Source organism: Trachypithecus francoisi, unplaced genomic scaffold (genome assembly GCF_009764315.1).
Source record: "Trachypithecus francoisi isolate TF-2019V2 unplaced genomic scaffold, Tfra_2.0 Lachesis_group12, whole genome shotgun sequence".
NCBI lineage: Eukaryota > Metazoa > Chordata > Mammalia > Primates > Cercopithecidae > Trachypithecus > Trachypithecus francoisi.
In genome coordinates this window covers 80127329-80153417 of record NW_022681457.1, presented here as the reverse complement: position 1 = coordinate 80153417, position 26089 = coordinate 80127329, and the positions used below count along the sequence as shown (strand labels likewise).

The 26089-nt window shown below is 46.9% G+C and overlaps 1 protein-coding gene and 1 long non-coding RNA gene across 13 annotated transcripts in view; one reads left to right on the top strand and one right to left on the bottom strand.

The window, feature by feature from the left end:
* ERI3 (ERI1 exoribonuclease family member 3) overlaps positions 1 to 26089 on the bottom strand; it is a 134122-nt gene that overhangs the window by 86510 nt on the left and 21523 nt on the right. For all 12 annotated transcript variants that reach the window (XM_033226703.1, XM_033226706.1, XM_033226700.1 and 9 more), the window contains 3 exons: positions 11379 to 11495; positions 4331 to 4390; positions 821 to 912 (listed from right to left, as the gene is read on the bottom strand). In XM_033226703.1, coding sequence (XP_033082594.1) covers positions 821 to 912; positions 4331 to 4390; positions 11379 to 11495 — 269 coding nt within the window. The remainder of the gene's footprint in view (positions 1 to 820; positions 913 to 4330; positions 4391 to 11378; positions 11496 to 26089) is intronic.
* LOC117092708 lies at positions 3756 to 25056 on the top strand. Its single transcript, XR_004440883.1, has 3 exons — positions 3756 to 3910; positions 11835 to 11930; positions 24964 to 25056. It is a non-coding gene; the product is annotated as an uncharacterized LOC117092708 (long non-coding RNA).

Below are 26089 nucleotides of genomic sequence, written 5' to 3'. Positions count from 1 at the left end.
GATTCTATGACTCCTCAGCAAACAATGCCCCTACCACCTCCATCCCACTTCAGTTCCCTGGGGGCCATCTGAAGCCATGTATTCATGAGGGCAGACAAGATGCACAAGTGTCAACCCAGCAAAGAAACTGATTCTGTTTTCCATAACCGGGACAGGATCAGGAGACAAAGGTAAAATAAGCAGTGGGGACAGAGGAGGAAAGAGGAGGCTGGTGACATGGGCAGCTCCCAGAGCAGCCCTCTCTCATCCCACCACTGGGCTCCTAGTTGGATCACCGGGGTCCTGCAGGCCAGATAAAGGGGCGGCATAGTATAATAGTTAAGAGCAAGGACCTGAGTTTGAATCCTAGCTCTGTGTGTCCTTCGGTAAATTATTTAACCTTTCTGTACCTTTACTTCCTCAACTATAAAATAGGAAGAACAATAATGCCTACTTTATATAGTTGATAAATAAGTTACTATATTGCATTACATAATAAACATGGTATTTGGCTTAATTTTTTTTTTTCCCAAGACACTCTTTTAACTCCTCCCTTCCAGGGCAGTAACACACAGCCCCAGCAATTGGAAGGGCTGTCATGAGCAGTGAGACCTGGCAAAGGCGGGAAGGCCCCAACTGTCCAGGCAGGCCCTTGACTTGACCACACCCTGCTCCAGAGAGGCAGAAGGCAGGGCTCCCAACCCTCTTCTATCCCTGGCAGCCTCAGAGACCTGAAGAATCCCTGACCCAGCTGCCTTGTAGACATTTAAGCCTCCAAAAGGCAAGACCTGGTCCCACAGATTCCAAGCTCTGCCAGCAAAGTAGCCCTTCTCATACTCACATGACTTTTAAGTCCCAGTCTCCACAGGTGACAAAAATTGACTTGACGTTTGGATCTAAGAGGCCTTCCTTCGCCATCCACTCATCGACCCTCTGAAAAGTACACAAGAACAAATGAGATTTTCCTTTTTTTTTCCCTGAGCCTGTGAAGAGCCACAACAGCGAAACACAGATAAGCAGCTTGTAATCAGAGCAGGAGAAAATTGTAATCTTATCCAACTATGGCCCCTCTGTGGGCTCTCAGGCCTGGCTGAGAACCACGGAGGTATTTGGAAGACAACCTCTTAGGAAGATCCCGCAGCCCGAGTGTCCTGGCTGTGTCACTGATGGAGAGTCATTTAAAAGTCATGTAACCTCTCTGAACCTCAGTTTCCTTCATCTATAAAACCTTACACAGAATTGTTCTGAGAATTAAATGTGATAAGTACCTACCACAAAACAGGCAGTACGCTGAGAAGTGGAGAAAGGCAGATCATCATAATACAACAGATCCAGCACTGGAGACGTGACCACAGTGCTACAGGACCAAGAAGAGGAAGTGGCTAGCCCTACCTTTCCCAGGGAAAGGAGTCAGAAAAGGCTTCACAAAAAAGAAAACTGAAGTAGGAACCTGACACGGTGGAACATAGTAGAGGATACTACAGGTAGAGGCAAAGGTACATATGCAATAATTTTGTATTTGAAGCAATTATCTGTTAAATGTCTGCATTCCCTGCGAATATAAGCACCACGAAGGCAGGAACTCTGCCTTACTCACTACCTTAATCTCTCACCCAACACAGGATCTACTCAAGAGATATTTGCTGGTTGACTGAAAACATGAGTAGGTCAAAGTTTAGGGTGACTGAAGTCCACAGTATACAGAAAGGACAGAGGCTGGAGGACTAAGTTAGGCCAGACTGTAAAGGGCCTCGTGTGCTGAGCAGCAAATTGAGAGTCCATGGATATCTTTAAGTATCTTAAGTAGGATTACTTCTAGCAGGTATAGGCTGGCTCCCTGGATAGACCTCTGTGATGCCAGAGGCCTGGCCCATGCTAAAGTCATCCTTGACTAAGGCCAAGGATCCTACCTAGTTCCGCGGCTACAGCAGCCCTACCAACCAGAATGTCAGAGTTGCTCCCTGGTGCCAGACTATGCAGACCATGTGGTCTCTATAAATGCTCTTTACAGTCTGTACACCACAGAATCCTCCTCAGCCAAAGAATCTTCCCAAAAGATAAATTCTGGATCCTCTACTGCTGAATGATCTGTCTCCTCAGTTACTCTGGCCCAACTCCTTGCATGTACAGGCATGTGCGTGTGCACACACACACACACAAACACACACACGCACACACACATACACACACGTACACACACACACACGTGCATGAATCCTTTCCCCAGGGTCACCTAAGAAAAGAGGTAAGGTGAAACTAGGGCTCCCTAAATCAGCATAACCTCCCCCAAGCTCACTGTTTTATATCCCCAAGTTAGGGGCCCCACATAATAGAGGGGCTCCCCGATGCCCCAACTCCTGCACAGTGAAAGAGAGAGCAAGACACAACAGGAGGCCATACTCAGCAAAACTGGGCCCTTATCACAGGAAGCACTCAACACTCACTGGGGTCCCTGGAAGCTTAGGACCCAGGCCATTCGCTTGCACAGCAGCTATTTAGTGAGCACTTTTTACCACGAGTCAGGTAAACAAATCTCTAGCTGGCTGCCTGCTAAGGGCCTTGGTTCGGACAAGAAATGAACTCTTTATCTCTATAAACATCTCAGGACTAATGAGATGAAGCAGAGTCCGGTCTGGTCTCCTAGTCCGGCCAGAAACTCTCTTCAAGCTGATACCAAGAATTTTCCCTCCTTACCCACAAAGCATGTAGTAGTAGAAAGTAGCTTCCTGGGTGAGACTTTGAGCACCCTGCTCCAGGGCTGGCCTAGGGTTAGCAGGGGGTTGCCTCCTCAAGATCATATCTCTCCGTGACTGGGGCCACTGAGAAAAAAAATCCATAACCTCAACAGTCCTGGTTTGGTGCTGGCCCAGAGCAAGTATCTTCCTCCAGGATCCCAGCTACAGATGTTCCAGGAAAAAGGTACCTGTCTTCTGGCATCCCTCAGGAGCCAGGCCCTGGCAGGGGATGGTGGCTGGGACAGAGGAAAGAATGAGTTCCCTCTGTCTCCTAGAGTCTGTTTTAACGGGGAGCAGTCCATGCTAAGGAGCTCTCTTGGTCATAGGAATGAATCTCTTCAAAAAAAGATGGTCAATGTGGCTGGGAAGCATCTCAGAGCTCATCTTATCTTCTCCCAATCTACTGCAGGTGCCCAAACTCTGACCCCCAACCAGACAGGTCACAGCCTGGGTTCCCATACTCCCAGGGACAGGAAATACCCTCTGCCACTGAGGTGAGCCTAAACTTGCCTCTCTGACCCTGGTTCCATCCTTGGGGGGGGCCCACGAAATTCAATCTGCATCTCTCTCCTGCATGGGACAGGATTTCCTGGCTAAAAAAAAGATATCTTGCCCTGCTCCCTGCCACTACACTACTTCCTCTACGCTGTACACCTCCAGTGTAGATGTGCCCTGCTATTTCTGCAGATATTCTGCTTTCTCCTATGCTTTGATTAAGGTCTGAGCTTTGGCTTTATTGGTCTTAAAAAATAAATAAAGCACCTAATGAGATCCACAGGCTTTTTCTCTTCTCCCCTCCACCGCCGCCGCCCATAGAGAAAGACATGGAAGGGGGACCTTCTCCCCTTGTGAAAACCTCCAGGCCAGAGGAGGGTGGGAGACAAGCTAAGACCAAGCACTGCCCTTCCTTATTCCCTCGGGCTACAGCGCAAGAAACAGCATCTTAACCTTTTCTAGCTCCCCGAGGAGAACATCCTGGAAGTGTGGTCTCTGCCAAGGGTTTTAAAGTCTTTAATTTGATTTCCCTCACATAGGCAATTGTTGTAATTATTCTGATTAGGAATCATTACCCAGTGCAGCCTCTGCACCCGACAGGCACAAAGCATCCAGCGGCAAGCTGCAGTGGGGCAGGCGGGCCCAGCCACAGCTCCTGGAGGAGCTCTCAGCAAACAAAAGCCATCGATGGGGAGTTCTGGGTGAGTTAATGAAGTGCTCACATGCCACAAGAAGCCAACACTAAAGCTAAACAAAAACACCTCCAGTCCCCGGGGCTAGTCCCACAGTACCAAGCTCAGTTCCCCTACTCCCCAGCACACCCAGCACAGGTTACCCCGGAGCCAGCCAGCACAGGGCCATAGGCCAGGAAGGGGTGGGGGCCCCTCTGCCCAACTCCTGGCAGCACTGGGACATCTTGTCAGAAACCCTGACGGGAACAGCTGGAGATGACAGATCAATGGTTCAATACTCTCAACAGCATGTCACTGATGTGACAGCAAATGTTATTCTAATCAAGCCATAATCATAGTCAAATTACACAGCTACATTCTCAGGAGGGGAGGGAAAGAAAGGCAGCAGGAAGGGGTCAGAGGTCAGGAATTAAAGGTCACTCAACCTACCTCCAGCACTTGCTGCAGGCTTGGCTGACCATCCACCATGGCTTGAATAATCCCGGTGAGCTGAAAGGAAAGAGAAATAACTGATGGGTAGATAACCAGGGTGAAGGGACTCAAGGTTGAACAGAACCCTTTCCTTTCTGTTTTTCTCCTTCTGCTGTAAAGGGCTCTGATCTGGCACTGCTTTAGGTTCAGAGCCCAACTAGAAGACTTGGGAATAAAGACCCAGGACCCAGGACACAATGTGAGCTTCTCCCATAAAATCCTGCCCTGAGATGGGTGTACACATACACACACTGACAACAAGGCAAGTTCTCACACCTATTTCAGCTTTCAGCTTGCAAACAAATTGATGTTACATGTCTTCTGTATTCAATAGGCTCAATAACTTCCCACAATTACAGTCTCAAGTAAATTCAGCTCCTAGCTTCACAGAAGTTCCTGTAAAACTTGGAGAGTTCTCATACAGGACAGGCACACTTGGCTTCAAGTCCACCCCTTCTCTGAGCCTCGATATCCAGCACTGCCCCCTGCCACACTCTCCCTAACACCTTCCCTAACATCTATGAAGTCCCACAGGCTCCTATCCTTCACCCTGCATACGTGGGTCATCGATATGAACTAGCCAAGCAAGAGACAGAGTCACCTTTAACTGATGGGGAAACTAAGACAAAAAGGCCTAATGTTCAGACTATGACCTAGAGAATTTCTGACTCAGGCCTATGCTCCACCTAGGTCATGCCTGGGTTCAAACAAGCTTGTTGTTTTGCTTTGTTGTGGTTTGTTTAAAGTAAAAATATCCCTCAGGCACAGACTGAGGATAGACTGCCTACAAGGATCTGAGGGCATAAGGCCCCCATGTCCTGGACACCAACTGGAAATCACCACCCCCGGCATGTCCCTGGCTACTTTCAGAAAGAGCAGTATCTCAGACTTGCTTGGAAACTTCTTTTTTTTAAAGTGTGTTGGGGGGGAGATTAAACTCCAATTAAACTATAATTATACTTAATGAATACCAAATACTCAACGCACAGAAGTCGCTGGCTCTAAGTGGGAAGGTTATTTTCTCATGGTGACTTACATGGAATGGTAATATACACCTTTTAGGGAGAAATTTTCATTTTAAAAACGCTGAGCTCCTCTAGGTGGGTTTCTGTAGTTCATCAAGTCATTATTAGGTGGTATTTTAAGGAAGTGTAAGGACACAGCCACTCTATTTTATATTCCAGAAACTGTTTTTATATTAATCTGTATTTTAATTGGGTAACAGCTGCTGCCTACAGACTTCCCATGGTCTAAAAGGAAAATAAATTAGAAAGATTAACTACACTGTTGCTTCGCAAAGCTTTAACCCACAGCATGCCCACCCGGCTGGCACCTCCACACCCTTTCCTTGCTTGGAAGACCAAAGAACTGCCCAGCAGAGGGAGGGCCTGAGTCAAAGAGAAGACAAGATGGTCCACTAAGGGCCGGGGGGCTGGGGGTGGGGAAGTGCCCTAGGTCAGCAGCTTCAATCATCTTGGAGTACAAAGGACTCCTCCTTTTATTTAGTCAATAACTATTCATAGAAAGTCTGCTAGGCCGGGCGCGGTGGCTCAAGCCTGTAATCCCAGCACTTTGGGAGGCCGAGACGGGTGGATCACGAGGTCAGGAGATTGAGACCATCCTGGCTAACACGGTGAAACCCCGTCTCTACTAAAAATACAAAAAACTAGCCAGGCGAGGTGGCGGCGCCTGTAGTCCCAGCTACTCGGGAGGCTGAGGCAGGAGAATGGCGTGAACCCGGGAGGCAGAGCTTGCAGTGAGCTGAGATCTGGCCACTGCACTCCAGCCTGGGTGACAGAGCGAGACTCTGTCTCAAAAAAAAAAAAAAAAAAAAAAAAAAAAGTCTGCTGCGGGCTGGGCCATATTACAGGAACTAGGAATCCGGCAGTGAAGAAAAATGTAAAAACTCTGCCCTCATGGAATACGCATTCTCCGCAGCCCCTCCTATGCCCAGCCCCAACTAGTACCCAGAGCCTGTACACCTTCCAGAGCCACAAACTGAGTAAGCAGATACCCTGTTTTGCCTCAGTCATGAAGGGGCCAAAGAGAGTCAGGAGGAGGCTTATTACCAACCCCAGATTAGTGACAGACACCCACAGGCCCACCGCTGCCCGTTCTGGTCCAGCTTCTCTCCTGTTAAGCCTAGGGCTTAGACACACCTTCAAGCCTAGAGCTGAGGCTCAAGATCAGGAACATCTTGGAAAAGGAGGACCATAGTCACTCTCATTTCTTAGGAAGCTCCAGGGTCCAAATGTTAGTCTTGTGTCTGGTCTGAGTTTCAGGGGGCAAGGTAAGGTCCACTTCTTCTCTTGGCTCCCACCGAGTCTCTCAAATGAGCTGAATGCCAAGGGCTTCAAGAAAGTCTCACTCACACAGGAAAGCAATGCACCCTTGCCAAGAGCCCTCCCTCCCTGGAGATAAGGCTTAGGTCAGCACCTGTGTACCCCATAAGCCCCTGCCCTGGGCCCCAGAAAAATCACTGATGTGGGGCAAGAAAATCACTACACCGCCGGGCGCGGTGGCTCAAGCCTGTAATCCCAGCACTTTGGGAGGCCGAGGCGGGCGGATCACGAGGTCAGGAGATCGAGACCATGCTGGCTAACACGGTGAAACCCTGTCTCTACTAAAAAATACAAAAAAACTAGCTGGGCGAGGTGGCAGGTGCCTTTAGTCCCAGCTACTCGGGAGGCTGAGGCAGGAGAATGGCATAAACCCGGGAGGCGGAGCTTGCAGTGAGCCGAGATCCAGCCACCGCACTCCAGCCTGGGCGACAGAGCGAGACTCTATCTCAAAAAAAAAAAAGGAAAAAAAGAAAAGAAAATCACTACACCAAAATGGAAAACCAGAGTGCTGCTCCGGGGTTCTGCTGCAGGATGCCTCACTGCAGACTAAGCCCAACTCTCCCACCAGGAGCTGGGGAAATGGAGCTCCAGCATCCTGAGGCTTTCACAAACTCCATTCCAGTGCTCAGTGATCCTAGAATCATCAGCCTGGGAGCCTAGTGAGGTAAGCTCCTTCTCTCGCTATGCTTCCCAGACAACAGCCATTTTCATTTGTGGCCCAGAAAAGCACGGCTCACAGCTGAGTTCCTCAAGGATTTGCATTTAGCCCCCAGAGACACAGGGGTTGAGCAGTTGGCTCAGCTAGACAAAGCCTTCTCAGGGAAGGCCTCAGGCCCCTGTATTAATCCCTCCAAGGATGGACCACCCCGTATCAGCTCTGCCAAGGCACTGGACAAAGAAGGGATGAAATTAAAGTTAGTTCTGGGCTGGGCGTGGTGGCTCGGCGGGCTTCCCAGCCCTTTGGGAGGCTAAGGCAGGAGGACTGCTTGAGCCCATGAATTTGAGACCAGCCTAGGCAACATAGAGAGGCCCCATCTCTTTTTTTTTTTTTTTAGTAAAAATTAGTTCCTCTACCTGATAAGACACCTGTAAGGCTTATACAGGATGCTATGAAGTAACGAGACAATTCTGTCAAATACTGGGAAGTTCTGTCTTAGTCCTAACTTAAATCCTTCATGTCACAGTTTAAGCCCAGTCCCATTTGGGTTAATACATGTTTGTAAAAAGCTTTCACTCCTCACAACGGAAGGTACTAGAGCAAAGCCAAGTATTATTAAGCTGAGAACCAGGATTCACAGGCTAAACAGAGCTCAGAGACCTTAGCCACTTAAAGCAGGAGAGGTGAGAGGAAGAATTAATGTGTGCTCTGTGGCTCCTTTCACTGAGGGATTACAGATTAACTCCCACTTCTCCAGACTCAGAAAGCACAAGGCAAGGGGCTTTTGACCCTGACTGATAACATGGCTGGTTACTGAGATCCCCTACCCTCACAAGGGCTTTGTCCAGGAATAAGCTGGCTTCATCATAAACACTAGCAACTACAAGAAGCAGCCCAGGAAACTCAGTGCCAATAGCATGTCAGCATCCAGCACTTTCTCCTTTCACAGTTTATCTCCAACACAATCGTATTCTGACACCAAGACAGTTTGTTGATTACATAAGCACTTGTCTCTGGTGTGCAATCTGATAATCAGACCCACTCTTTCTCCTCAGACAAAGAGACCAATAAATCTCACCCTTTATAAGTACAGGTGCAAGACAAAGCCCTTTACTGGCATTTAGCAAAATGAGTATTTCTCTAGTTTTTTTCATGATAACAACAACAAAAAGAAGACATGGTTAGGGACTGTGCAGCAGCCGAGCTGCTAGAGACAGAGACTTGATGAGCTGGAGCAGATTCCAGAGGTCACAGGGAAAGGGCTCGGGAAGGAATGAAACACATCCCATCCTATCTCTGTCAGAACTATGTCTCCAGGCCGACTCTCAACTGAAACTAAGAAGGGACCTCAAGAAGGGTACTAACACATTCCTAATATAAAGCAATAAAAGTAAGAGTCTCTCTGTGTGTGCTAGAGACTTGTTCAAAGTGGAATCCTTCTTCCTACTGTCCAGCACTGAGCCTGCTTCTCTCCGCACACAAGCATGTGCCCATGTGTGTGCATGTGTCCTATGCATGTGCGTGTGCGCATGCACACACACACACACACACACACACACACACATGCTGGGGTTAAGAACTTCTTGTGCACAAGAGAGAAAATCCTGCCAGAGGAACTACTTAAGTATAATCTGGAGGTTTGGGGTTGTTCCTCACACTTACTAATGAGAGATTTCCTCTGGTTGGAATGACCTGCATCCCTCCCCCAAAAGGCACCAACTGCCAGACTGGATGAGGTCTCAGAATGACAGCCCCCATCCTGTGTCTATGCCTCTTGGAGATACAATTCCATCTGGTATGGAGACAGGGCAAAATTTGTATGATCTGAGGTTTTCCAAATAAGACTTCACTTACTCAAAATAACAAGTTAGCAGTACAGTTGTTTTTGGGAGAGACAGAAAATAACTCCTTGACAATATTCATTCAAGGGACACCTATCAAGTGTCTACTTGGTAGCAGACCCTAATGACGGTATGGAGACGGATCAGGTCTAGTTTCTTCCCTCAAAGAACTTATAGTCTAGTGAAGAGACAGATAAATAATTATAGTATAAAGTATCCGATCAGTTCTATGTTGGAATAAGCACAACTCAATCTGAGGATCAGGGAAGGTGACCCTAAGCAGAGTCCTGGAGGTCAAGCAGGAGTTGGCGGGGAGAGTGGGAACTCTGTGCAGGCAGAAGGACCATCATGTGAAAAGACAGACTGTAAGAGGGCAACCTCTGGGTGAGGGGAGCTAGGTGGGAGACAAAGCAGAGAGATATGAGGCTGGTCAAAAAAGGATGGACAAGATCATGGCGAGTTTTGAGCTCTGGAAACCTGAGACAAAATGGCAGACCCGATGCCTACAGAACAACCACATTTTCACTTTTAGAACAGGCTTCATAATAAGGATCCCAACCACCACTCCTACTCCCCTCCAAATTACGTACGTGCATCCTTGGGTGAAGCTTTCTAGAAAGAAGAAACTGTTCATCATAGCCTCACAATCCCTCCTCCCATCCCCACAAAAAGTAGCAGCAGCAGCCTCACTCTAAAAGAAGTCCCTCTTCTTCCTATACTCTCAAGCATCCACTCCTGCCCAGGGTCCAGCTCCAGCAGAATTCTGTTCCATTCCTAAACAGGTAGCAAACTTGCCAAAATTTGGGCCTGCTTATCTATGTAAGGACAAGAGGACATTAGCCTTTCAGGCCAGTGGAGGGATCAGGGAACTGGCTGGCTTAAAGGAAGTCTTTCCTTCCCTTCCCATAAGCAACGGGATTTTCATCATCATTAAAATGGTGATTTTTCAAATGGGGCAGAAAAGTCAGATTAGCGCCCCCTGGTGGTATAGGTAAATCCGGGGAACGGGGAAAACCCAGTAGAGGAAGGAGAGAACCAGAACGCAACATCATTAGTTGGAGTAACAAAAGGCTTAAGAGGCTAGGCACCTTGGCAGATGGATGCCTGCAGCAAAAGCCCCACCTGGGTCAGATGGCAAACACTGGCATCGAATTCAGAGCAATTTCAAGGCCTCATATCTGGGCTAAGTCAGCCTCAGGGCCTACCAGGGTCAGACAGGCTTGTTTCCAGCTTTCTCACCAAGGAGGTTTTTTGGGATAACTCAAGAACCCCTTTCCACCTATTTGATTCACATGTAGCGGATAGGTGTCTAAATGAAGGCACCAAGTCTCTAATGTACCTCAGCCCCAGACTCTTGAAAGATTCTCATCATCCCTGCTACCACACATTCTTAACCCGATTGCACCACAGCCTGTTGGCCACCACTGAGTGCATTACATGACATGTCACAGGGAAAAGTAGCCACAGAAGGCTTCACACAGTTCTGGGAGTTAGAACTTGCAGGGGCTCCTCCCCTCTGCCAATGGCTCTTTTGAGCCTACAGCAAGCATCAAAATCTCAGGCCCAGTTTCACAACCTGTAAAATGGGATCAATACCTACCTGTTGACAAGGAGGCCAAGTACAGTACCCGCCTAGGATAAGGAGATTTCAGCCTTGGCCAGTCAGGCCTCATGCTTCACTCAGACCACTCTTCTCTTCCCTCGGTGACAGAATGTACCTCCGACAAACAACCTATGCTTCACGCAGGGCCACTTTATAGGAGGACAGAGCAACAATGCCAGAAAGCTAAGAAGGCCTGAACATAACCCTGCCTTCCAAGTGGCTGAAATCTTTACCTCTTGCCCAGGGGCCCTAAGGGAAACTGAACTGGAAAGAACTTGAACCCCAGAAGTGTCATTCTGCTCCTGGTCTCCAAGTGCCGGTCACCAGGAAGGGATGCTGGGGAAGCAGGGGCAGACTAAGCCACTGCTCTCCCTCGGTCCCCAGTAACAACAGTGACCTGCGTGGAGCGTCAGACTTTATAAAACCTAACTGCTAGGTCCAGTGTGCACTTGCCTTAAGCACTGATAATCCCTATGCTTTCTCTAAGTGGCCTATATAGAGCACCAAGGATTCCAAAATTCCCCTCCCAGCAGCCCTTGCTGCCCACTTCTAGGGCTCTTACCTCTGTACAGAATGGGGTAAGCTGTGGATGGACTACAGGCTGGACATACATGTGAAAGGTAGACTCAATCTCCATGGTCCGGCCATTTAGCTTCAGGATGGGGAACTCGATGATTTCCTGGAGTGCCAAAGATACAGAAAAGGAAAAATAAGTTATTGTAATCGACCGTTTCCAACAGTAGCTCCAAGTCAACAAAAAATGAGTGTTTTGGGTTCATTAGCTCCTGCCAGGCCAAACCCAAGATTGAGTGAGACGGCACCAGCAGTTACAATCCTAACCCTCCCACTGCCAATATCCTCATAAGTTCCAGGGACTGGACACAGCCCTCAACCCCATTGTTTCTGGAAATGGGAAGGAAGACAGTGGTGCCATCTGCCCCAGTTTCTCCAACTGGTTCTCTAGCAGAGGTTTGCTAACTCGAGCCCCTAAGAATACTCCCTTCTTTCTCTTGCCCAGGTCCCTGTCCTGAAATGGGTCTGATCTCCTGCCATACAGACAACCAGCCATCAGACCAATGCGTAGATTTCCTTGTATGAAGTTTGAACCAAGCTGGTAAGTTTCTTCATTAGTTCTTAATTTTTTAAAAAGACAAAAAAGCCAAAGGGGATCCCAAAGAGGAGGAGAAAAGTGAGTAACAGTAACAGGAGCTAGCACCTCCCACCTTTCTTTCAGGCAGTACACACTCCCCCTACACCGCCAGCCCAATTGCTTAGCCAGCCCTTCCCAGTCCACTGAAACATAATGGAAGAGAAGGAGGAGGAGTGACAATTTGTTTGGAGTCTCTAAGATTAATTTGTCTCCGCTATTTAATAGAGATGCACAGCACCAAGGTCCTGGTGTGCAAACAGGCTTGCAGAACGCTGGCTGTGCAGCACGCCTCATACATCGCTCCTGGGAAGGGAGGAACGCACCAGAGGAGGGAGAGGGCAGGAGAGAGCACATGCGTACCAGCGAGAAGAGGGAAAGCAAGGAGAGAGAATAAAAAAAATTATTGCTTTTTAATATTCAAAAACAGTTTGCAAAATTTAATCAAAGCAGAGGAAAAGCTAACATTTTTACCACTTTGACATTTTTATTAGCGCTTTCATAAATTTTTAAAACATGAATGGAATTAGTTTACAACACACACCAAAAAAAAAACTGCCCTGAAAACATCTGGAAGAGACAATAGGAAATAATAAAAAAATAAATATATAAAAGCAAAATTCTCTGAGAAAAATTAGCATGTGGAAAGGGCCTCCACTGCAGAGAGAAAGAAAGGGGGCTCTGCCCATTCAGCGGCCTCCATAGCTCCGGCAGCGCCCCTTCCCCGGGCCCTTCATTCTGGAGAAGACCTTTCCAGTATCATTAAAATCGAGGTAAACTGATTCTCTCCAGAGACAGCCTGGAGAAGCAACACGAAACAGATGACACCTGACTGCACTTAGGAAATGAATGGCTGGGAAAACACAAGGAGAAATGGTCAATCTCCTTGATGTCCCAGGAAAGTCAGGTATTCTCCCCGCAAAACCTACCCACTAATATTGGGCTTGTTTTTAAAGCATCTATTTCAATCCAACACATAACAGCAGGACCGAAAACCAAATCAAGTCAGCCAGATTTCATGCTAGAGAGATTCAAAGATTCTGGTTGCCTTGTCTCGGTGGGCTGATCTCCAAAGATGGGGAAGCTGACAGGATCTTACTCCCAGAGACAGAAAGGGCAAAACGGCTGCAAGGCTGAGGCAGAGGGGAGAGAAGGGAGGCCCAGGCTGCTGCTTAGACCAGGTGATACCTCCCCTCTCAAGGTGAAGAGAGGGGAACACTCATTTCCCAATTCCCTGGACCTTCTGTTCCCCATGAAGCATTACATACAGAGTAAACGGGGGTTTGGAACTGAAGAACAAAATTGAACACACACCAAAAAAAATACACATTGGTCCCCCTGCAAAAAATCAGGTAACCAGGATTTCCAAGAGCCAACTCTGAGGTGTGGCCCATGAGTCAGGCTCATCTGACTCCTGATTTTTCTGATGTGCCCTTCCTCTCCCCCTAAGTAGAAGAAACACTTCCTCAACAGAAAGAGCTCTATAGCCTGGTGAGTTTGGCTGCCCTGGTGTCTAAGGAAACAAATACAGCCAGCTCCTCACTAACAATGTTAGCTGGGCCCACAATGAAATTTAACCTGTGACACAACTGTACTTTTCATTTAAACTTTCATTTGGAGAGCAGCAGTGTTTGGAGACCTACAGTTTGTCCTGCTAATAAAGACAAGTGTTGGGACCTTTAAGGATGCCATTCATCTTTGGCTTTTTATTAAATTCAATTTTCTTAAGCCCATGATACATTATGAAATTAGGAGTTGACATTCCTCTGGAAATAAAAATATCTATCAAACATAAATAGAAAAAAACCCTCTATTACCAAGAATTTATGGCTTAAAGTTGATCTCTTTCCACTTTTTTACAAGCACATGGTTTGTTTTAGATATCCGAAATGCTATTATAGATCTAGGATTTCATTAGTATTTATTATAAAATACTACATGTTTCAGCTTCCACTCTGACCAGCACCAAGTCAGCATCCCCAGCAGACTCTCTGGAAACTTGGCCTTTGGGTTTCCCCATTGCAGCAAATAACAGCAAATACTGCAGCTCAATATTCAGACTTTCCTGATGTTCGCTTCCTCACCCAGAGGGAAATGGGGCCAACTAAGTGCTGAGACTCAGTGCCATGCTCCCAGAGAGGAAGAACAAGCCAGACTCGCATCCATGAAAAAAAAAAAAAAAAAAAAAAGGAAGAGGGTAGGTCCCTGAAATTCCCAGGGTGCCTAGACCCAAGGCCCAGGACACATCAAATTTAGCCTATTATAAACATATCTCTGATAATGCTAGCTCATCAGCCAAGCCTTCTTCCCAAGACCAAGAAGAGGCGATTTCAAGGGCCAGTCTCAAAACGTGACTTTGCAGGGGCCCTTTCTCCACAACATGAGGAGCTGTTGTAACAATGAGCCTGCACACTGGCATATTCACTTGAGCCACTGAGGATGCAAAAGGGAAGCTTCTGAGAAAAGACCCTCTGAGAAGTTACAGCAGCAAGGACCTCACTGAGGCACTTCTTACCTTCCCATGTTGCCCAGCCAGTACTTCCATACTTTCCTGAACCTTAAAATACTGGCCCAAACAGCCCAGTAGTGGGAGAGGTGCCCCAATCTGCATCAAGTTGGCACAACTCTGCAGCCAGGGCACCTGGAGCATGACAAACATTTTGACGATTTTTAGCTGATAATGATCAGAGACGGAACCCCAATGCTACAAGTTAGTGGCATTAATCCCAACACAAAGATTTGTGACAATGTGCCCAAGTGCCAGCCACTATGTCCAGTTGCTCAGATAATGAAACTGTTATTCCTGACCCTCACCTTTTCTCTCAGCCAATTTCATCACTCCCCTAGGAAGGTTTATTTCAGAAACAGTTTTGTGTAAAAGTAGCACCAGGAAGGAAGGAAGGACCAGTCGTATTTACCAGCCCTCTTTCCCTATCCTAATAAGAGCTTCACAGTTCTTTGCCTTTGTATGCCATTTGCATTTAATTAAACTACCTGAGTGCCCACTTTGTGTAGGCTATCAGACAGGGGCTGGAGCAGGACTAGAGGTAAGATGCAGTCTCCACTTTGGAGAAGTGCATGGACTATGAGTAGAAAAGACAGGCAAACAAATAAAGAACAGTACACCGTGATAAATACCTTAGTGGAGGGACATACACGGTGTTATGTTTTTCCATTTACAAAAGCGTAGTTTCACATACATTTTCTTATTTTACCTTCCTTAATCCTAGGAGAGAGGTTACATCATCATCACCATCACCATCTTCAGGTCATAAATCAACACTATTAAGCATCTACTATTCACCAGGCAGGCGCTGGCTGTAGACACAGACATGAATACAATGAAAGGTGGCTTCTTTCTCTGAGATGCTCAAGTCTGGGCAATGGGTGGAGAGGAGCTGGCCTCCAGTGCTCTCCAAGACACGTGGAAAACGCAATCATTTTATTCCATTTATTGTATACTACATGGCAGATACTGTGCTAAGAGGAATGATCTCATTTAATCCTCCTAACTCATGAGGTGGGAATCATAGTCATCCCTATTTCACAAATAAACTAAGGCCCAAAGATGTTAATTCACTTGCTCACACTTACGCTGCTTGTGAGGGACAGAGCTGGAACTCCTAAAGGGGAAAATGAGAACAAGACTTAAAAACTGAGTAGGATTAGCAGCTTTCAACATCTGAAGGGTCAAGAAAGATCTGGTTCTCTTAGTCTAAAAGGTTATCCTGTAGAGAACTCAAGTCTACTATCTCCTAGAAACAGAGTCTGCTCTCAAATTTTAAGAGCAATGAATGTGGACTATCCAGGCAGAAAAGTTCTAGAGGTTTGCTACTGAGAAGACTCCACCATGGCTGCAGTAACACAGATGGCACAGGGAAGGCAGGAACCATGTGCCTTCAGTGTGATCTCTAGCACCTAATTCCTATGCTGGCACACCGGCTTCACTCTCTCAACTTTTGTTGGGTAAACATGAAACGGCTGCTAAGTGGAGGATACAAGCCAAGGGCCTGGCTGTACCAGAAGACACAAAACTCTCCGCAGAATCAGAGACGGGAAATGATCTGCCTAAGATGTCAAAGATGGTCAGTGGTACAGCCAGGATTCAAACCCAGACATTTAACAGTTCGAAGCACTTTCTATTAGATCTACTCTCATCTCTAAGTGGTTTCCTCCCTCAACTACTACAAACCACCAAATCCCAGTCTTACCTAGGGTAATCAACCATCTTGTTGATCAGGACCAAGGGTTTCCTGCAACATGGACTGTTCTTTTTTTTTGAGATGGAGTCTTGCTCTGTCGCCCAGGCTAGAGTGCAGTGGCACGACCTTGGCTCACTGCAAGCTCCGCCTCCTGGGTTCACACCATTCTCCTGCCTCATCCTCCCGAGCAGCTGGGACTACAGGCGCCCGCCACCACACCCAGCTAATTTTTTGTATATTTAGTAGAGACGGGGTTTCACCATGTTAGCCAGGATAGTCTCAATTTCCTGACCTCATGATCCACCCGCCTTGGCCTCCCAAAGTGCTGGGATTACAAGCGTGGGCCACCGCGCCTGGCCAACATAGACTTTCAATGCTAACACTGAAACACCATTCACAAACTACCTATAGCACTGGGCTGTCTGCCAATGGTGGATGAAAACTGGCCATAACTTAACAGCTAAGAACAAAAGCCTCAGAATTGGGATTTTTCAAATATCCAAGGTTCCAAACCTATTGTACCTACTGTCTCCCTCAATATTGTTGAGGGGAGAGAAGACAGAAATAAAAAAGAAGCACCAAACAAGCATTCATCTACCTTGTAAAATGGGTCGGAGCAGGTATTTCAAACCTAGCTTGCTTTTTTTTTTTTTTTTTTCTGAGTCGGAGTCTCACTCTGTCACTCAGGCTGGAGTGCAATGGCACAATCTCCAGCTCAATGCAACCTACACTTCCCAGGTTCAAGCAATTCTCCTGCCTCAGCCTCCCGAGTAGCTAGGATTACAGGCACCCGCCACCACGCCTGGCTATTTTTGTATTTTTAGTAGAGACAGAGTTTCACCATATTGGCCAGGCTGGTCTCAAACTCCTGACCTCATGATCCGCCTGCCTCAGCCTTCCAAAGTGCTGGGGTTACAGGCTTGACCCACCGCGCCCAGCCCCTAGCTGCTCTCTAATTGCTCAGGTAGGAACCCCCAATGATTTCCTTCATAAACAGAGGACACAATGGCAACAGCATTTCAAATGAAATTTCACACCCACAATCAGTAGATTACAAGAAATAAATGTGTAAGTTGCTTTCGGGATATTCAAACTCCCTTCAACTACAGTGTCTGCAGCAATACAAATACATTTGAAGACAGAACAACAACAAAAGGATTTAAGTAGAAGGGACTTAGGTTAGACTGTTGGAATTCGTAAAAATGGGACAGAAGGTTTATAAATTCTGGTTTTTGTTTATTTGTTTGTTTTTGAGACAGGGTCTCGCTCTGTCACTCAGGCTGGACTACGGTGGCACGATCTCGGCTCACTGCAACCTCCGCCCCCCAGGTTCAAGTGATTCTCATGCCTCAGCCTCCCAAGTAGCTGGGATTACCACACCCAGATAATTTTTGTGTTTTTACTAAAGACGGGGTTTTGCCATGTTGGCCAGGTGGGTCTCGAACTCCTGGCCTCAAGAGATCTGTCCACCTTGGCCTCCCAAAGTGCTGGGATTACAGGCCAGAGCCACTGCACCCAGCCCAGAGGGTTTAATAGAGTAGCATTCTAGCCCTTTTTCCCTAGGCATAGATTCTCCTCTGCCTGAGCTGATGTTTCTATGTCCTATCTGAAATAAGAGAATGAGCAGATCATTTTTCATGGCTTCCCCCTCTCAACCTAGGAAGAAGGAACTGGTTTTCCTTCATAACAACTAATCTATTCCTTCAACCCTCGGAAGAAAATTCCAAAAAGTGTGTGTCCCTGCATGGAAAGGTTTGATAAAATCTAAAAGCAACACATAACACAAGGTAGAAAATGCAGTCCCTGACAAACATGTCGGTTCTACCCAAAGATTTAGTTTTGGATAAAAGTCGCATGCAAAGATGGGCCCTTTCTCCAAGGATCAAGGAGCCTCCTGGCCACAGGGAAGAGGGGAAGTTGGATGGGAGAAGTGAGGGCTACACTGGGCAACGGGGTACGGTTTGCAATAACAGTTTCTCCCTTGGAAAAAAAAAAGACATTTTATGCACAAGGAGCTTATTTCTTAAACAAACACTCGTGGTTTTGATTTACACCACAGTCTGCTCCTAAATAATTTATGGCGGGTTAAATTTATTGCCAAGCCCTGGCTGGCTGCAAATTCGAATTGCCAAATAATTAGATTTTAGGGCAAAGCTTATAAATTACCCGTCGATTTGTCCGGACTTGTTTGTCAGTTGCTTTGTGCTTCGGGTCATCTTTGGCATTTGGCTGTTTGGGTTTTAATTGCTGATTTACACTTTGACAGATGAGAGCTGATGCTCGAAGTTTCAGGACAAGGAAGGGTAAAAAATCGGAGCTTTAAAAGCCTGATTTTTCACCTACATGTCCCCCCTCCCCATCTCCATAGACCCCAAAGCAATTAAAATATAGAAAAGAGGCTGAAAATAGACACTGCTATTCTTTATTCGAGGAAGGTATGGGCGCAGAGTGAATTATAATTTACCTTTATGGAAATCTGAATTTTTCAAACAACACAATACCAATAAATGAAGGAGATCAAGTCTTAGAAACCACATCCTCACCCGAGGTGTGCACACCTGCGTCTACCTCTGTATGCACATGACTCAGAAACAGCCACAGTTCAAACATTTTTACATACTCAATTGTAAATAACTTCAGATATTAGTGGCCTCTGGGAAGCCGACCCTTCAGGGCACCAACAACCAAATGATTTCTTTGTAGCTACCTGTATACACACAATTGTCATGAAATTAATTTAAACAAATCTCAGGTTATGTGCTAGAGAGGTCCCCTGGAGGCATCACTAAGGAAGGGCCTAGAAGTGCAAGGGTGCCAAGCCCAAAAAATCTCTCTGGATAGTACCCTGGCTCTATTACTATGTTGATAAGAGGGCCTAATCGCTCTGTGTTTCCCAGAGAAGCAGGGCCTGCCTCCCAGTCACCTGCTGTATCCCAACAGCTTACAATGAGGTTGTGGATCAGAATAATACTAGTACTAATTCTACGAATAAGAGCTAATACCTATAAGCCATTACATATCGAACACTGTTTTGAGCATTTAATATGTTTAACTCAGTTTATCCTCTATCAGTCCTGTAAGATTGGTGCTATTATTAACCCCACTTTGCCAATAAGGCAATGAGACATAAAAGAGTACAAGTAACTTGCCCAAGGTCATACTACCAGTAGGTAGTCAAGACTCAAATCCAGCCGGGCGCGGTGGCTCAAGCCTGTAATCCCAGCACTTTGGGAGGCCGAGATGGGCGGATCACGAGGTCAGGAGCTCGAGACCATCCTGGCTAACACGGTGAAACCCTGTCTCTACTAAAAAATACAAAAACCTAGCCGGGCGAGGTGGCGGCGCCTGCAGTCCCAGCTACTCGGGAGGCTGAGGCAGGAGAATGGCGTAAATCCAGGAGGAGGAGCTTGTAGTGAGCTGAGATCCGGCCACTGCACTCCAGCCTGGGTGACAGCGAGACTCCGTCTCAAAAAAAAAAAAAAAAAAAGACTCAAATCCAGACAGTCCAGTTTTAGAGTCCATGCTTTCAATTTTAAACACTATGCTCTACTGATTCTCATCAGAACAGCGTCTACCTCAGCTCCCCTCACTTTGAAGGTCCAGAGTCCACATTCTGAGACTTGGGCACATGCAGCCAAAGCCTGTTCGATCAGTCACCCAACGAAGTGAAGGAAAGGCATGTGTCTTGCTCAGGATCACAAGATGAATTAGAGACTTAGTTAGACAAAGACCATTTTTCAAACCAATCCAAATATTGCCTTAAGATACACTAGCGGGGGATGAAGAAATGGCGGTGAGTAACAAGTGATCAAGACAGGACCAGGCCCACTCAGGCAGACTGAGAGTTCTGGTCAGACCACTTGACCAGGAGCCCAGGGAAGGTGGCTGGGCTACAGGAGGCCTTACTCAGTAATCCCCATCCATAGCCCCAGGGACTGCTGATCTCTTCACAGAATACTGCATGCCCGTGGGGTGGTTCATAGATTCCCTGTTCTCTGCCCACAAGTGACAGCCAGCAGCCAGGAAGGTAAACAGTTGTGCTGGCATGACAATAGATTTTTTAAAATTCACTGACTAGTAAGCAAGCAACACACAGACTGATACCCCCCACACAATGCAGTGAACACATTTCTCACACATTGTCCCATATGATCCCACATCTCTGTAAGCAGTTTTACAGATGAGAAAGCTAAGAGGGTCAATTGTTGTCAAATCACAGTCCCATCACTTGAGAACTTGTTAGAAATGCAAATTTCTGGCCTCCACCCTAGCCTTTCAGAAACAGAAGCCCTGGGGATGGGGCCAGCAGCCTTGGTTTTAACTGCCCTCCAGGTGACTCTGATGCTTACTGAAGTTTGAAGTTTGAGAACCGCTGGGCCAGACTACAGCAGTGTTTCTCAGACTTCAAATGACCTGAAGAATGTGTCAGACTGCAGATTCTATTTCAGCTCTGGAGTAGGGCCTGCCTGACATTCTGCATTTCTAACAAGCTCCCAGGTGATAAGGATGCTGCTGGTTCTCAGACCACAATTTAAACAGCAAAGGTGTAGTCTAGAACATCTATGTGACTAACTCCTTATCGCTGAGGTACTGACCAAGTGAGAATCAGAGCCCAAGGCTCTCAGCTCCCCTCGCAGAGCAAACCCTTACTTGGCCCACTTTAAGCACCCGAGTCAAGCCCTCTAAGTCTGCTAACCATCCCTAGCTCTTATTGCCAACATTTCATCCACCTTGCTGCCAAGAGCTAGGGTAGAAAAACAGGCCAGTCACATCCAAGAACTTCATAGAGTAGACTGGCACATCTCTGTCAGGAAGCTAGCAAAAAGTCTTCTTGTCATGGCAGTGCCTGCTTCCTTTCGGAATACTGTCAAGACCAGGGCATCAGCTACCCTCAGAGTGCTCAGCACACTATTGTCTCAGCCCTGCAGAAAAAAACCTTCCTGGCCGGGCGCGGTGGCTCAAGCCTGTAATCCCAGCACTTTGGGAGGCCGAGACGGGCGGATCACGAGGTCAGGAGATCGAGACCATCCTGGCTAACACGGTGAAACCCCGTCTCTACTAAAAAATACAAAAAGCTAGCCGGCGAGGTGGCGGGCGTCTGTAGTCCCAGCTACTCGGGAGGCTGAGGCAGGAGAATGGTGTAAACCCGGGAGGCGGAGCTTGCAGTGAGCTGAGATCCGGCCACTGCACTCCAGCCTGGGTGACAGAGCAAGACTCCGCCTCAAAAAAAAAAAAAAAAAAAAAAAAAACCTTCCTCTGTCCAGATGAACCAAAAAGCAGGACTGGATACCTCTCCTATGAGAAGACCGCTCATTACATACACAAGCCAGGAGCTTATCTGGTCTATCTAACTGCCTCTGGTCCTGAGAAAGGCCTCTCCAACCCTGACCACAAATTTGGAGCTGCATCACAGAATTCCTGTATATCCTAAGGCACCTGCTTGGGGACTCCTTGCTATCCTCACCAGCCACCACATTCAACACCATAAACCATGAATTTCCTTTCAGGTCTGCCCCCGACATTGTTTCTCCAGTCACATTACCTTTCCAGTGAAAGCAGACCTGATCAAAATGCCATGTTTCATCTCATTCATCAGCCCTACCCACCATCTGCAACTACCAATCCCGTTTAGTTGATCAGTTGGCCTTTAAAATGCTGCTAGTGCTGTGAACAATGCAGACACAGTTCCTGCATTTCCAGACAATGCAATCTCAAATCTTGGCTCTGTTTTGTCACACTTTTAGAGAGCAAGATTCCAAGCTTTCTGGCCAGTTATTATCCTATCTACCTACCTATCACTACCTACCTCCTGTAGACCAATGGCCAAACAATGCATCAAATAGGTCCTAGAGGAATAACTACCCACATTACTGCTAAGGAACTCAACTATAACAGCTCTGCCTGTTATGTTCTCCCTGATATGGATCTTCTACTCAGAGTACCCCATTTACAACAACTATAGATTCCATGTGCCACTCCTTAAGAAACCTCAGTACCACTGACTCCTCAGTAGCCCACTAGTATCCAAAAGAGTTATGAGCTACATAAGAACATGGTTCTCAAGCTTGTTTCCTTCCCAGCACACCTAAGGGTTACAACATGTAACTTCTCCCCATTTTCACCATCGCCAACCAACCAACAACCTAGTCCAACCCACTAGCATCTCTCTCAAGTACTGCATCTGTACCAGTCTCCCAACATACATTTTTAACCTCTTGGAACAACTTCCTTTCTATTCCCATGAACTCTGGTTTACAACATCTATTTCTGTTTCTTCTTTTCCACTCAGAAACACATTCAAATTTCCTTTTCAGGCTCCCCAACTGTACCCCCATTGTAGAGTATGAACACTCCTTTACTTTCAGCAACATCGACATCTCCAAATAAGTGCCTCTGCCGGCACCAAACCCTTAGATTAGCCCTTGGCTGGAATGGCCTTCCAGGACTAGATAGTGACTATAGCACTACAACAGAAGTAGAGCCACTTGTGTATCAGATCTGTTTTGCCGCCCACTGACCTTCCTGATCTCCTTACTGGCCAACTACATGCAGGGACAGGACCAAAACAGCAGCCTATCCCAAGGCACCTCTACATCCAAATAAAAGCTGCCCTGATGTTTGTCTCTCCCTCCAGATTTCTCCTTTCTGATTTACCTCCTTTCTGACTCTCCCAACACCTGACAGGGTTTTGTCCATGGCAACAGCATCAATACATACAAACGCCTTTCTGCCTGTGCCAGCCTGCTCACCCTCCTGCTGCAGACCTGCCAGCCTTTGTTGGGGGGGGAGCTGGTGTCAATGTGGGTACACTCTTGTTTCAGGCTTTCAGGTTATGGCCCGATTTTCACAGCTAGAGCTCAAAACTCATCACATAAATGTAAGGCTGTGGGGGTTTTTTAAGTATTGTGAACACCCAGGATAAGAGGATAAAAAATAATCATCCCAATGGCATCTTAATCAAAATGATGCAAGATCCTTTTTCCCAATGAGACACAGAGATGGAGAAAGGGTCTCCTGATATCAGTTTCCTCATGTCAAACAATGGAGATCAGTCTACAAAAGAAATGTAATCAAGAGGGGAGAGGAAAAGCAGGGCAGGAAGGAGGTAGGGAGAAGTGAAGCCTATGGACTTAACCTGAACACTCTTGGATTTTACTTCCCCCACTGCCCCCACTTTCCCACCTGCTGGCTTGCTTTCTATGGCTATACCTGTTGCCAATGCTCAGAGGAAGCTCAGCCTCCATCCCCATGCCCTCCAGTCCCTTCTGCTCCCACTAATCTCGACGTTACCCAGACCTTCCTGCCTCTTCATCAGTCATTCCTTCCACACTAATCTCAACGTTAGTCAGTCAGATGTTTACCTTTTTGAAGGGTCTAAACCTCCCTGGTCTATTGAAGGTGGGTCCTAGCAGATCCAGATCCAAATTCCCAGTATTTTTTTTTTTTTTTTTAAGCAGGGGGAAGGTGAAGGGGAGGCGTCATGTCATGTCATTCCCCAGCCTCTGACTCTTTCGGAGACGCAGCAGCCCACCCAAATGCTATGCTGAGGTATCAGCCTCCTGACAATGCCTCAGAGCCTTAGTCTCCCTGAAAATACCTCAGAGCCTTAGCTCACACCATATCCACTTTCACCCACAGCCTTTTACCCCCATTTTATTGGGTAAAATGCTCTTAAGCCTCTTCTAGTTTTTGTACTTTCACTTATAGCATCCCAATAAGACCTTCTAGCTCAAATGTGAGAAACAGCATAAAACTGACATATATAATCCAACTAACTGAACAGTGAAATACTTGCCAGGTTCCAAGTCTTTATTCTCCTTCTACCTCATTTGCAAAGTTTTCACAAACAAGCCTGCAATCAAGGTCAGTTTTTCCAGACTTAGGCCATTGCATTCTGGCTTACTATGTGAACCCCTTCTTCTCTTCCTGCTATAATAGTTCTGAATGGCCTCAGGCCCACTTGGCCCTCTCTGGTCTCCTGAATTTCTTATAACATGAAAACTCTGCAGCCCTCCCGCACACTGTGAGCAGGGCTGATCATTCCCATCCTTTGTGCCCCACTGTACCCAGCACTTACCCATGTCATGGTGGTTCTCATACGGCCTAATGGTTGTCACACAAATGTCTGCCCTCCTTGACTATGAGCTCCTTGAGGGGAGGGACCATTCCTTACTTGTCTTTATACCCCCAGCATCTAACACAGAGCTTGAAGTTACTATCCAAAGAGTAAAAGGAAGCCTTTTCATTGCCTCTAAGGTGGTTATAATGAGGTCTTCCCCAGTCCTTTGCTGACTTAGCTGGTTTTGTCATGTCCAACAAAAACTTTAAAAGGCAGCTCAGTGTCACTGTTATTTTACAGTCCCTGATTTCATTCACCATTTATCAATGGCCCTATTCTTTAGAGCTCTTCCCCACCACCAACCTTAGCCCAGTGTCTAAAAAATCTGCATTCCAACAGCTGTCTCAGCCCTGGGGAGGCCACCAGGATAATAAGAGGCTGGGGGGATGTTTCCTGATTTGCACTAAATTATGTGTGATTTTGTTACCAGTGACTCAGTGTTCCCCAAGGAAAGTTCCTGGCCCCACCCCCAGGCAACTCCACAGCCTACTACACACCATGGCAGCTTAAAGGTATAAGCCCTGGGGAAGGTGGAGAAGCAGTCTGAATAGAGCAAATAAACCGCTTCGATCCTGCCTCTGCTATGCCAAACACACAAGGCAGCGCCACCATGCATCAGTGCTCCATTCCCTGAGATGTATATTTTACTTCTACATTGCTATGTCTGCTCCAAATACAGACAGGCCCTTCGTGAAGTCGCAATACGGCCAAGACTCGGACACAGCAAACGCTTGTTCCCATTCCGGGAGTACTAGTGAGGAGCCACAGTGGGAGCCAGGGAGAGGCCCATCCTTATGAGGGACCACCAGGAAACAGCAGCCTGTGGAGGAAGACGGCTTTGGAAGGAGGAGGGGCAAGTACCACATTTATGGAGGCAGTGACAAAAAAGACAAAGGGGCCTAGCGGGCTGTCCCATTCCCACCATCACTGGCCATCAATAGAGGAATTCATTTATAGTGACCCTGAAAGAAGAGATGTGTTAAAGTAGAGATATAACTAAAAAGAAAGGCAGTAATTGCACTGATGGGCAGGGGAAAAATTATTCCAGGAGTCGGGAGCCTGTGCAAGAACACTTAAGGCTCACACAGTCGTCATAACTCAGCCCCCTCAAGCATTTTGTGCTCTGCTTATGGTGTTAACTTTAATGTCTTAACATATAACACCATCCATACTAACACAAAATACTACACACGCCAGATGAGGTTGAGTTATAGTTGCTGTGGGAAGCATAACTTTGAATTTCCTGATTTTGGTGCATTTAATCTCAACCATAATGTTATATTAACGTCGGTTTTGCATTTCATTTCCCAGTTTAGAAGAATAGCGTCAGTGCCTTCGCCTGTCTGTACAGAAAAAAGTGCATGCTGACTGGGGCCACAGACAGAAGGACCGCGATCCAAGGATTAGGCTCTCCAGGAAAAAGACCTGGGCCCCATCCCTCCCCACTGGAGGAGTTACAACCAGGACAAGCAAATGGGAAGGGAAGGTGGGTTCTTTCTCCAGGGAATTGCTTTTCTGTTCACTTAGTCACGGCGGGAACCAAGAACAGAGAGAAGGAAAGAAGCTAAGCATGGAGCAAAGAGCAATGTGTGGGGCAGGGCGGGGAGGCAGTACGTGGGGTTAAGAGGATTTCTGCCTTTCAGCCTCGAACGAAGGAGAAAGAAATCAATATAGTTCGCTTTGTAGGGATCTTAACCAATTTCCTGTAAAGTTTTCCAAAATGTCTCTTTCACAAAAGACTAGTAACGATGTGGCAACGCTAGGTCACACTGAAACCCTCCGCATCTCTTCTATATCAGCCCTCT